Raw genomic sequence first — 13,030 nt, 5'->3', positions numbered from 1 at the left:
AAGTTCAAGCTTTTGAGTTAATTATATTTATTAAAAAAGATATTTTATATATATATATATATATATATATATATATATATATATATATATATATATATATATAATTTTCTAAGATACATAAATCAAGCCAAACTGAGTCGAGTTGGAGCCGAGCTTCAAGCCGAGTCAGTCAGGCTCAGGCCAGCCCGAGCTCGGGTCAAAAAAAATTTGAGCTCAATTAAACAGCTCGACGCAGCCCAAACCCAGCTTTCGAGCCAAGCTGAGTTAAACTTATACAAGCCGAGTCAAGCGAGTTAACCAAGCTTAGCTCTATTCATGTCCAGCTCTAAACAATGCTAACATCCCCACAAGGAGCAAAATCCTTGATTAAAATTTTTGAAAATGCAATTTTTTTTATAATATTAATTATTTGGAATGTAGGATGTTTAAATGATATGAACCCATTCTTGATATATAGGATTATTTCTGTCAAATAGCAGTGTATACCCCTATGCAATGAAAAAGTATCGCCCATGGTGGGTGTTTTTTTTCTTTTTCTTTTTTCTTTTTTTTAGAGTTCTAAATGTTTTAACATCTACCAAAATTCCATTGAAATTTTCTACAATTGTCCCAATGTTTTCTCAATGTTTCCCTCTAACAGCATATATTCCTGAATACATGCGAAATTTCCCACGCAACACGTTACCATATCCGAAGGGTTGCTGATACCTTGAAAAAACAAAACAGGTCCCTCCCACTCAAGCTATGGAATGATGAGAACCACATTGGAAATTATGGGACCTAAATACGTGGGTCCTGAACTAAATGTGGGTTCATGGCACCTAATAGATTTTGGTGGTCCACCAGGCTGCTAGACTTGGACCATTAAAGCTTCAGCAAATACTCAAGGCTGCTTCCACAAGGCAACCTGCACACTGTCATAGAACAGAATTAATTTTATTATTATTTGTGTGCATGCGAGGACACACACGTTAGGTACAGTAAGAAGAAAACCATCCACCACACAACCACGTAAGGTGACGCACCCCACCCAAGCCAGGTAGCTGGCGTGAGTTTTTCGACCATGCAGAATGCTCTTATAAGCCAGGCCACACTATGGATGGGCCAGCTTCTATCAGAGATGCAAAAGGAGAAATAGCCAAAACAGAGATCTGAACATCAGTTTCTCGATCCAACTCGAGAAGATACAAAGAATAATCAAATTTTATTTTTTTTTTCAACATGCATGCCATAATAAATCTCAATAGTTTCAAGAAACAAGAACCGTCCATCATCCTCATCATCATTACAGTAGAAACTCCCACAACAGCTGAAAGCAGCAGCAGCAACACTAAGATTCGCAATACAAGGAGAGTTGCCAAATGACATTGAACCTAGGCCAGATGAATAAACATATGTATATATATACCCTACAGGCAATTCTCCCAAAAAACCTAGGGCAAGCAGTAACAAAAAAAAAAAAGGGGAACAGGGCTTAGAATAGTGCAATGAAACCACCAACTATATGAAACAGATGGATTATGATAACAATAGGAGCGTGTTGTATACTTGCTTACCTCCAGCAACCAAAACTCTTCTATCTGAAAGATTTTTTTGTTTTTCTCTGTTTTTTTTTTCTTTAATGCAGCAGCAGATTGAGCTTCATCTGTATCCTCCATATGGTTGTTGAGAAGTATAACCACCCATACCCATCATGGGGTTGTATCCACTAGGCATGCCTGGCACAGAAGGAGGCAAACCAGCAGCGGGCCGCATTTGTGCTCCCTGAGCCATGCCCATGTTCATGCCCATCCCCATGCCCATGTTCATGCCCATCCCCATCCCCATCCCCATGGGTTGATTCATTCCTCCCACCATGCCCATGGGTCGATTCATTCCTCCATAACCACCCATGCCCATGCCAGCTGCATTTCCCATGCCCATTCCCATACCAGCACCACCACCCATGCCCATTCCGTTGCCCAACATGGGCCCTGGGGGAGGTGCAAGACCAGTTGCACCAGCACGGCCAATGCCAGAACCAGATCCCATAGCCTTACCCATTGTGATAGTAGATGTTACAGTAGCTGCAGAGCTCTTCTCCTTTCTCTTTTCCATCCTATTAATGGAGTCAAAGTCAATCCCGATGTCAGCCAATGGATTGATCTTGGCTGCAAACGAAGAAAATAATATTAAGTAATAACATTAGGGAGCAAAGAACAGATGTTATTTGATCCAATTCACAACTCAAAAACTAGAAAAAACAACCAGAAGCAATTGATTTGGGATGTGTATTACTTGATTTTTTTACAGGAGATTACGGAGTGATTTTGGACTTCTTTCTGGAATGATTGAAACGGTTAATATTTAGCATTTAATCATGACATCCTCTTTCGTTCTATTGCAAGAAAAGTTTGGAAGAAGACATCATCACTTATCATTTCAACACACTGAGAATTTCATTTTCTTGGATTTAGAATATGTTGGTGAGTTTTGTTAGAATTTATTCGCAATTAAGTCATTTTCTTTCAAAATGTCAAATGCCAGATCTCTATTTTACTTGTATTTGCTTGTTCTAATATTTTCTTATCAATTGTTGCCCCAACATAGGAACAGTCAACCAATTGAATTGACCAAACCAGGTGGAGTATCTCGACAGGTTATGTTTTCGGGTTCTCGAACACTTTCAAACATCGACAACAAAATGGTTGGTAACATTTAATGATTCTATATGGAGACAGGTAAAGCCATTGGAATAAGTAGGGAAAAAACAAATAAATTAGAAACACCAAGCACTTACGTCCTGATATATTCAAGTTGACAAGACCTCGGCTCAACGTGTCAGTCCAGACAGTCGACTTGGTTTCAAACTTGTCCTTCGGGGGTTGAGCTTTAGCCGGTGCTCCAGTTGGATCTGGGAAAACTGCTACCGGGGTTGCTACAGGCCCCATTTGTGGTCCGGTTGGAACTGGAAGAACTGCGTGAGAAGCTACTGGGGTAGCTGCAGGTCCCATTTGTGGTCCAGTTGCAGCCGGGAGAGCTGCCTGAGAAGCTACTGCGGTAGCTGCAGGCCCTGACTGTGAGAGAAGGCTGTCAAGAAAATCACTGCTTGGCTGTGCTGTTGGCAGCACTTGGTGCGGAAACTCAGAGGTTGTGGAGGGAAACTGAGCATTGGCAATGCTGGGAGGAGCATAAGTAATTCCTTGAAATGTATCAGCAAATTCAAAGTTAGAGACTGGTTGGAGAGGTGCTGAACTTTCAGGAATTGCATGAGGCGGCTGGAATGAAGCTGTAGATGCAAATCCCTGTGGTTGAGCCGTGAAACTGTCTTTGACAGGAATAGCTTTGAAAGGAGGATCCCCAAAGGGATTCTCAGCAGGCTGAGGTTAAAAAAATTACAAATGTTAAGTCCAGCTTAAAAGACTGACAGCTGACAGAGAATAACCAAGATGAAAAGAAATAGAAAAGCATGACAGAGAATTACCCAGATGGGAAATATAACATGTGCTTATTACAGACAGCATAATTAGACCATCTCAATCATGAAAAAAAAGGGTTGTGATTTGCATAAAACAATAGTTTTTCTTCTTTTTTTTTGTTCTTTTTTTTTTCTGAGACCATGAAACTATAGTTTGATGATCATCTTTAAATGTTCCATTGTACTGTAATTTGAAAAAACCGGTCTACTTTCTTGGAAGCTTTTGGAGAGCTAATAATCTAGCCGTTGCTGAAACATAAAAGGGTGGTTTTTGTCTTTTCAATAGAAATGAGAGACAGAAACAGTTTTGGATGGATGATGTTTTATATATCCAATTCCTGTGTCGAAAGCCTGTAACAGATATCGGAAATGAAAATGAAAAGAAAAACACAGGCAATGGGTAGTGAAACATACCTGGTTCAGAACGGTTGATGCAGATGATAGTGGCACAAAGTTAACCCCAAAACCAGAATTTGCAGGTGCACTAGGCTCAGGAGCTGTGGTCACTGATGCCACTGGCACAAGAGCCAATGCATTTGGAGAAACTGAATCTGAGAAGGCACCAAAGAGGTCCACTTCTCCAGTGCTTGCAGTGGGTGGTGGAGCAGCTGATTGAGGAGAAGACAATCTGTTAGTTTCTTACAAAGATGGCCATTGGGCAAGTTAAAAGAGGGAAATAAAATGCAACACCCCAACAACCCTTAACAAAATTGCATGTTTCCTATACTCCCATCTGTCTCACAAAACATTGTCCAGATAGAACTTCTGACAAATCCATTAATCTGAAGATTAACAGTCGAATCATGAGAAGCCCAACAAAATTACTCAAAACAGCAGGCATTGCATATAATAAATCAGATCATCACTGTAGAAAATCATTGTCTACCAAGTTTGATTATATCTGCCTATGATCAAATTGGCAACTCTCATTCTCCGCTAACTCTTCCTGATGGAAATTCCCTAGGAAGTCTTTACAATTTGGGGTCTCCAACAGAATATATTCAAAAGAAATCTTGCCGAAAATAAATTAACTGCATAAGTTTGGTAGCATTGGAAAGTAAATATATCATCATCATTGCTTATTTTGTGGTTACAGCCATTGTCAATATAGTATAAACAAGCTTGATCCCAGAATTCTGATATGACTCCCTCATCATAGTTCACAAGACAGGGCACTCGCATACTCCCCAACTCAAGATCATTTTTCAATCCCACTTTTTACTTTCTAAAGGGAGCCATTCACCTACATCCTTTCCTTTAATACTTTTTTTAAGGGTAATAAAGTATTTTATTAAGAAGGCCCAAAGGCAAAAAAGAAAAATTGTAGACACCACCACCCCAAACCAAGGACCACCCCCTACAATCAGGGAGCCCACTCCCTGCGGTACTTAAGGGTCCAACAGAGGCTGCCAGAAGGGACCCACTACGATTTTGGAAACATCGTTCCTATCAGCCCAAAGAGACTAGAGACCAGCGAGCAAAAGCCAACCACCAACTCTGCTTAAGACGACTACTGGGTACGTCTTCATGCCAAGCCAGGAACAGCACCTCAATGGCGCCCAGCATAACCCAAGGGATTTTGAAGACCTCCAAAATGCCCTCTGACACGCCCCTGGCAAAGGGGCAAAGGATGACGAGGTGATCCACAGATTCCAAAGATATATTGGAGACGCATATTAGGAAGCACGATAGCCCGCTTCCTTAAATTATCAATGATGAGAATTATTTTCCTCCCAATAAGCCAAACGAAAGCTGCAACCTTGGGCAGGGCTTTCCTCCTAACACCCTTCATATTTTTTATGCTTCTCTTTAACTAAAATTTTCCTAACTAATAAAACAATAACTGAAAAAGAGAATGGGATAACCTCGAAAACTATGAACTAATCTTGTTGCCATACAGAATATTGTTACTCACACAAGAACAAACAAGTTTGCTGTAGAACCATGAACTGATTTAGCCAACCAAAAAGTTGGTTCAAGCTATAGTTTCCTTTACTTTTTCTCTGCTTCTTTTTTTTTTCTTCATCACTCGTAATTTTACAAGAAACGTAGCAAACCATAAGACTCTCAGTCTTATTAGTGTTGAGGCCAGAATGTTCTCGAGTCTGGGAGAGGGTAGGCCCTTATTATCCATGGGGATCCAGATCTTAGGCCTCTCTCAAGGACTCTCAGTCGAGGAGACTCATTGGAATCAATGCTTGAGGTGATTCGGTTGCCTCAGGGTACTGGCTCAAGAAGATAGGATGAGTTGCTGGGTCGGATCTCCACAAGCTGAGGGCCTTGGTTTTCATTGAGCAGGGGTGCTACCCTGCCACCCCCAGAGAGGAATGAACTCAGTACAGACTATGCAGCACCAAAGAAGCCAAGGTGTTCCAACAACCACAGGGCTCGATCAGGCAGTAGCATCCGACCCTCCCGTGTTGGCCCAGATTCTGGTCAATGACAGCCATGCAACTTGCAGATTACAACTGTAGGCTTATTTAAAATGCACAGCAACCATGGTGTGCATAACAATGCATTACTCGTTGATGCAGTAGACCAATAGCACTTAATCAGCATTGCATTAATAAAGACGGCAAGGAGCTGATTCGTGACAATACCCAGATTGGGTTTTCAGAACCACATGGGGTTGACCATTAGGGAACCTTGCTACATAAAGGGATGCATCGCTGTATTCACTACCTTCAACCACTCCAACTGCTGCTGCTGCTGCTACCCTGAGCATTTTCTAAGGTCTGGGATGAGAAGAGAGGGTAATCCACGAGTATCCCTTCGGAGCATTTTTGCCCAAGACTTCGCCTCCTCTGAGTCCTGGTCTTTGTGTCCCTGCCTGTTAGGCAATCACTTGGTTAATCCCAGTCAGCCTGTGATGACCAGCCACCCTCATGTTTTATATGTTTTGTTTTTAAACTTACAAGCCAAAGCAAGCATCTACCCTGCGCTTATCCTGATTAAGCCAGGACGATGATAACCGCAGATCCCACTGTTCATACAAAACTTGCCTTTGAACAAGGCATATAGTGTAACTTTCAGCCCACCTTTCCATCTGCTCTTATAATGGCTTTGTTCTTGGTAGTCCAACTGAGCAATAATGCAGGGGCATTTCACACCGGGCTCGAGTGGGGTAGCCTGTGGGATGCGGGGCCACACTCGGGGTGGGTGGCTCGTGTGAGGCGGGTGGCTCGTAAGAGGCGGGCCCCACCCGTGTGATTCGGGTGGTACCTATGTAATTTGGGGCCCACAAGGGGGGTTCGGCCGAGGTCTTAACCCATGAGATGTAGGGCCTGGGCTATGAGATAAAGGGATTGATTTGCCATACTCTAACAGTTCAAGCTTTTAGAGCAAGAGGTTAATTGTCTTGCATCAAAGTGGTATCAGAGCGGGAGGTCTCATGCTCGAGACTCCTCACCGCGGGTGATTAATGCAGGGGCATTTCACACCGGGCTTGGGTGGGATTGATTCGCCATACTCTGACAATTCGAGCTTTTAGGGCAAGTGGTTAATTGTACTGCATCAAGCAACCTCACCGGAAACTTACAATGAGCATCCTATTCCCTACACCATTTACTTAGGTGATACTAGAGGTGACCACACTGCAATAAACAGTGTGGGATTGAACGTTTACCATTGAAACCCTTTTGGAGGTCATGAAAGTTTCGGATCAATATGAAATTTGTTTTTCTTCTTCATCCATGTATTTTTAACCTTATTAACATATTAGATGGAAAATAAACATTATGGTGGGCCCTATGAATTTTTTAACGATGAAAATCATTATCCTCGCTACTATTTTTGGTGTGGTCCATTTGAGCTTTCGATATGATTCATTTTTTTTTTCTAATGCTCTAAAATGATCTGGAAAAATGGATAAACGGTGTGGATATAATAAATACATCATTATGGGGCGCATGTAACTTTGATCTCATTTGAGTCGTCCGTACAACTCGGAGCTCGAGGCGCGTCTGTGCTCGTCTTCACACGACACGTGTCTACACCAGCTATACAGCTGGTGCGTTGTACACGAAACGGGATGCACGCCTCAGCGCCTATGCACGCGCTATCTATGCGGATTCCAAACGAAGCGGATTAGGTGTTACCCTTACCATGGGGCCCACCTTGATGATGTATTGTATATCCACGCCATCCATCTATTTCTCCAACCCATTTAAAGGACGCGGAACAAAAAAAAAAAAAAAAGTAGATCCAAATCTCAGTAGATCCAACCCATTTTAAGGGATGTAATCTTCTGTTCGTAGGCTCTTAGTCCTGGTTCTGCCTCCTTAGCAGAATCCTTTTGTTTCTCCCGCTTTTTTTTTTTTTCTAATAAAACATTACTTCTGGAAAAAAAAAAAATCTCAGGTGGACCACACCACAGGAAACAGCTTTGTTTGAGTGCCTTACCATTAAAAATTCCAAATGCCCTATTGTAAGGTTTTCGTGATGTTTATTTTCCATCCAATCTGTTGATGGTGTCAATACGACCTGGATGAAGGGGAAATCCAAAGATTAGATTGGTCCAAATCTTTGGAGGCCCACAAACTTTTTAATGGGCATTCATTATTGTTTCTAGTATGGTGGTCCACCTGAGATTTGGATCTTCTTTAAATTTGGTAACACGTACTAAAATGAGATGAAAAACAAATGGACGGTGTGAATGTAGAAAAAATATATCAAGGTAGGCCCCACACGGTAAGGGTAACACCACTAAAGTGTTATCCAGGAAACTGCTAATCCGCTCCCAGATAAGACTACTGACCTGCCCAATGCAGGCCTCGTCAGTGTGCCACCCTCACGTCACATTTATTGGGAAATGGTTTAACCCCAGCCCTTTATTTCTCAACGGTTAAAGATGCAAACATCCAACGGCTCTATTTTAACTTCATACAACCTGACCGGATCGGATCAGTCCGAATTGGCCACTGATCCGAACTCGATCTGATGTACAGTTGAATCTGAGTGGGCCTACTCGATCCGACCCAATCCTGGCCTTCAGTTCGGATCGGATCAGGTCAGATCAGATCGGATTCTGCCCAGCTCTAGGTGATACCTCCCTTCGTCCAAGAAGGACGTAAACAACTAATATTCCAAAACTAACAAATAACGATTTTAGGAACCAACTCAGTTTCATGTTTACTAACCAATTATCTCTAGTGTAAACAAGCTATATTACTAGATACTAGAATTTAGTTTCAACTTTCATGTAGCTGGAGTAACCCTCCTACAACTACTATACAATGCGGAAAGAAAAATAATCAGAGATACTACTTATCAGCTCCCACTTTTTATATTTATCAGATAAGGTTCAATATCGAATATCCTGTGCAAACACTTGAAATTTCTTCTACTTTTTTTAATTTGCAGTGGGCCTAGGGGCATGCACGCACAAAACTAATGCATGAAAAAAGATGAAGATATTTTGAAATGATGATTTTTTTTACCTTGCTCATGAGTCAGTTCTTACAACTTCCACAATTGAACTAGTATGCCGTGATTCACAGTTGCATATTCATCAAGTTCACATATGATCAAAAGTGCAGAGAGAGTGGAAGTGAATGCTGGAAAAAGATCGCCCCCGTCAGTGGGGCGATTCCTCCACCGAAGGTTCAAAGATAGCGTACGCGGATGGATCAGGGCCATCTAATAGAGATGGAGGCTCTAAGAGCTTGGAATCTCATCCAGCGTCCGACGAGGCGGCGGCAGAAGGGGAGAACACGCTAACCAGGGCTGGAAGCAAGTATCTCACCGTCGTCCGACTCCTTCATATTCGGCTAGGAAAAGGGAATCATACCCCACTCTCTTCATTAGAGGGTATCCGGAGGGATGGTTCCCCATTAACATCTCCAGGGTATTCGAACGCGCCGGAGCAATCATGGATGTCATGATGCCAAGAGACCATTCCAGAGGATCCTACAGAGGGTTTGCGTTGGTCAGAATGTCATCCGAGATGGAACTAGCAAGGGCGGTGGAAATGCTACATGGAGAGAAATTCAGTGGGCGTCCCATGCTAGTGCAACGGGCAAGGTTTGGCCCAAATCGCCTGGTTCAGGAGAGGAGAGAACCCAATCCCACCTTAACCAAAGAATATCATCCTAAACCTACCCCACCCCAATTTGAGAGAATGGAAGGTATCTCTTTCAGAGACACCCTTCTCCACCAGAACCCATCCCAGCCCTGTCAACCCATTATGAATACCCCACCACCTAGCCCCGAGCCCGACCCCTTCATAGCCGACCCTATAGTTCCAAAAGAGGAGTGTACCATTCGCATCAGCCAATCCTCCTTCAATAGGGCCAGAGAAGATCTCAAAGACACTATAGTCATCATCAGTAAATGTGGGGCCTCCATCTCCCAGGTGAAGGATTGGATTGCCGAAACCACTGGATTTCATCCTGGAAATTACAATATCAAACCTGTGGGTTACAACGAATTGTGGGTGAAGGTCTGTCCAGGTCTCGATCGGAAAATGTTGTTAATGGCGGGTCACTTACACTCAGGGGGGCCGGCAGCTAAAGTGATGAAATGGGAGGACTTCTCCACGTTCAAGAATGAAAATATCTGGATCCAGGTTTGGGGTATCCCCATGGAACTCTGGTTCGATGAGTTCTTTATCTCGGTAGTGGCATGTTTAGGGTCCTTCCTGGAGTTGGACGGCAAGACGAAGCTGGGAGAGGAGCTGACTGTCATCAAAATGAGGGTGAGAAGGAAGAAGGGCTCCCCGCTTCCCCACCACGTTCGGGTGATCGTTGATGACCATACGCTCGAATTGCGGTGGTCAGAGAAGCTCCCGAAGAAGTTTATCCTCGACGGGGGGATCGTTGGCATGTCAGGGAAGGTCCTCCCCCGCCTCCGGTGGACAAACCAGCGACGACAATCAAGGCGAGTACTATTCTCCCATTCTCCAGCGGACCACCATCTCAGTCAGCTGTCATTGCGCCTGTTTCCATCGGGGACGGAGAACTCATCTCAACCATCCGTAGGACACGCGGCAACAACAACCAACCCCGATCCTCTCCTCCAACAGATGGCGATCCTTAAGAATCACTCTCTCGTTCGCAAGGGAAGGAGATAGAAACACATGGCTCGCATGCAGCGGTCGCGTGTTCGATGACTGACCAGCTAATAGACCTCCCTCTAGATGGGGACACGTGCAGGGCCCCGGGACGGACACGTCATCAGCTGTCGCAAGACGTTTTAAGACGCCAGTCTCTCGAAGGTCCCCTTTCCAGTTACGAGCGACGCGTGTCCCATATCGTCAGCTCCTCGAGCCCATCCCAGAGGCATGTCTCCTCGTCAACATGAACCTTCTAGTAGCTCCTCCCACATGCCTCTTCCGTCTCTAGCGATCGGGCCTCCCATTTCGAATTCAGGTCCAGATTTGAACCAATTTCAGTCGATTGAATCTAACGTCCTAGTCTCTCCATCTCAGACTCATCCTCCAGCCATCACGTCTCTCCCTCTATCCGCCTCACATCCCGCCATCCTTCAAAGCTGTCTAAACCATCCCGAGTCCCCAACAACGATTTGGAGGACCCCGAACCTCCTTCTCTCTCCTCTCCATATCGCGAACAAGAGCCCGCGTTGTGATTCCGAAGAAGATTTCTCAGGGAGAGAGCTGTCGAATTCTGGTTATTCAGATTATCATTCCCGCCCGTCATCCCCCTCTTCCCCTATGAACCCTGCAAGGGACTTTCTAGAGATGGGCCCCATCACTCTCTTCCAAGAAAATTCTCCGGCGAAGTGATTGTTGCAGAGCCTCTCCAGATGTGCAGATCTTCAAAAGCATCATCAAGAAACCACTGATGCTACGCCACTGGACAAAGACAGAGATGATCTTCTTTGCAAAATCCACAACAAGCAGTGGATCGGAGAAGCTATTGGTCACGTGGGAAGATCGCTCATGTTGTCTTTTGGGGACAGGATGGAGGACTACATCGCCCTATTTCAATGCATTGAAAACAGAGGAAGACCCCTCTCAGAACCCCGATCTCCATCGAAGCAAACTCCTAAATCCTGTAGCAGTCGCGAGCTCCAACGTTTGGAACCTAGTCCAAGGCTCAAATCAGCCTCTAAACCCAAGCATAGGAGGGGCAGGGTAACTGGGGAAGTTCGGTTGCTCAATGAAGATTCTATCTTGGAATGTCAAGGGGATGGACTCTAACCAGAAAAGAAGCCTAATTAAAGCCTCTATTAGTTGAAAAAACCCAGATATTCTATGCTTTCAGGAGACAAAGGTGCCGGTTTTCAAAGACAACCTTCTCGTCACTCTGTGGAAGGTGTCAAATGCAAAGTGGGTAGCTCTTGATGCCACTGGAACTTCCGGGGGAATCCTGGTTGCGTGGAAATCTTCCAAATGGGATCTCCAATCTTCTTCGAAAGGATCTTTTTCGGTGTCAGTTATTCTTAAAGATAAGTCTTCTAATTTCCAATGCCTCCTAACTGCTATTTATGGCCCTTCTGTTGATTCTGGTAGATCTGAAGTTTGGGATGAACTAACCCATGTTAGACATTCCTACTTAGGCCCATATTGTGTGGTGGGGGACTTCAACGTCATTCGTTTTGCTGAAGAGCACTCCGGTAGAAGAAGGGTCTCTCCAGCTATGAATCGATTTTCAAAGTGGATTCAATCCCAAGAACTCATAGACCTCCCGTTGTCAGGGGCAAAATTCACTTGGACGAATGGCCGTAGAATCCCCCATTCAATCCAGATTGGACAGGTTTTTTGTGTCTCCGGAGTGGATCGAGGCCTTTCCTTCAGTTCTCCAAATCGCGCTTCCTAGAACGACTTCAGATCATAGTCCTCTGCTGCTGCTAATGGAAGAAGACAATTGGGGGCCGAAACCATTTAGATTCAACTCCTCTTGGCTTAAAGTTGAAGGTTTCAGGGAGAAGATTACAGAGTGGTGGGCGAGCTTCCAGGTGGAAGGTTTTGCGAGCCACGGGCTTTTCTGTAAACTTAGATTACTCAAGCTGAAGCTCAAGGAGTGGCTCTAGGAGGAGTTATGTAAGAAAGAATCCGATTCGGAGCCTCTTCTTTCAGAACTCCAACGCATAGATGCTGAGGCGGAAGGCAATCAATTCTCGAACGATGTCTTGGGTGGGCGCATCCAAATTATTTAGACTCTTTCAGCCAGAGCTCTAGAAGACGAGGCATCCTGGAAAATCAAATATAAAGCCAGGTGGATTGCTGAGGGTGACAAAAACACTAAGTATTTTCACAGCATAGCCAATATGCACACCCGGTTCAAGGCCATAGTCAGAATCAATGATAATGGTGTCTGTATAGAAGATAAATAGACAATAGCAGACCTCGCAATCAACCATTTCAAAGCCCTCCTATCTTCGAAAGCTCGGGTCGGACCTCGCCTCAACAATGTCCTTTTTAACAGTCTGCAGGCAGTTGAAGTTGAACTCCTTGAATCTGAATTCTCAGTAGAAGAAGTCAAGGAGGCTGTTGACTCCCTGGGAGGTAACAAATCTCCAGGTCCAGATGGTTTCCCCATTATTTTCTTCCAATCCTTTTGGGATGTGGTCTGCCAGGAAGTTTTTCTTTTCATTCAGGAATTTCATAGAAGA

At 44.1% G+C, this 13,030-nt stretch overlaps 1 protein-coding gene across 1 annotated transcript in view; it reads right to left on the bottom strand.

The window, feature by feature from the left end:
- Positions 1 to 1,185: 1,185 nt before the first annotated feature.
- The window catches only part of LOC131245936 (clathrin interactor EPSIN 2-like), a 30,255-nt gene continuing 18,410 nt past the window's right edge, over positions 1,186 to 13,030 (bottom strand). Inside the window, exons 12-14 of the mRNA XM_058245733.1 lie at positions 3,872 to 4,065; positions 2,780 to 3,359; positions 1,186 to 2,150 (exon numbers count right to left, since the gene is read on the bottom strand). Coding sequence (XP_058101716.1) covers positions 1,642 to 2,150; positions 2,780 to 3,359; positions 3,872 to 4,065 — 1,283 coding nt within the window. The 3' untranslated portion in view covers positions 1,186 to 1,641. The remainder of the gene's footprint in view (positions 2,151 to 2,779; positions 3,360 to 3,871; positions 4,066 to 13,030) is intronic.

This window comes from Magnolia sinica, chromosome 5 (assembly GCF_029962835.1).
Source record: "Magnolia sinica isolate HGM2019 chromosome 5, MsV1, whole genome shotgun sequence".
NCBI classification, from domain to species: Eukaryota; Viridiplantae; Streptophyta; class Magnoliopsida; order Magnoliales; family Magnoliaceae; genus Magnolia; species Magnolia sinica.
Note: the sequence above shows the minus strand (reverse complement) of the source record. Positions and strands in the feature narration are given on the sequence as shown.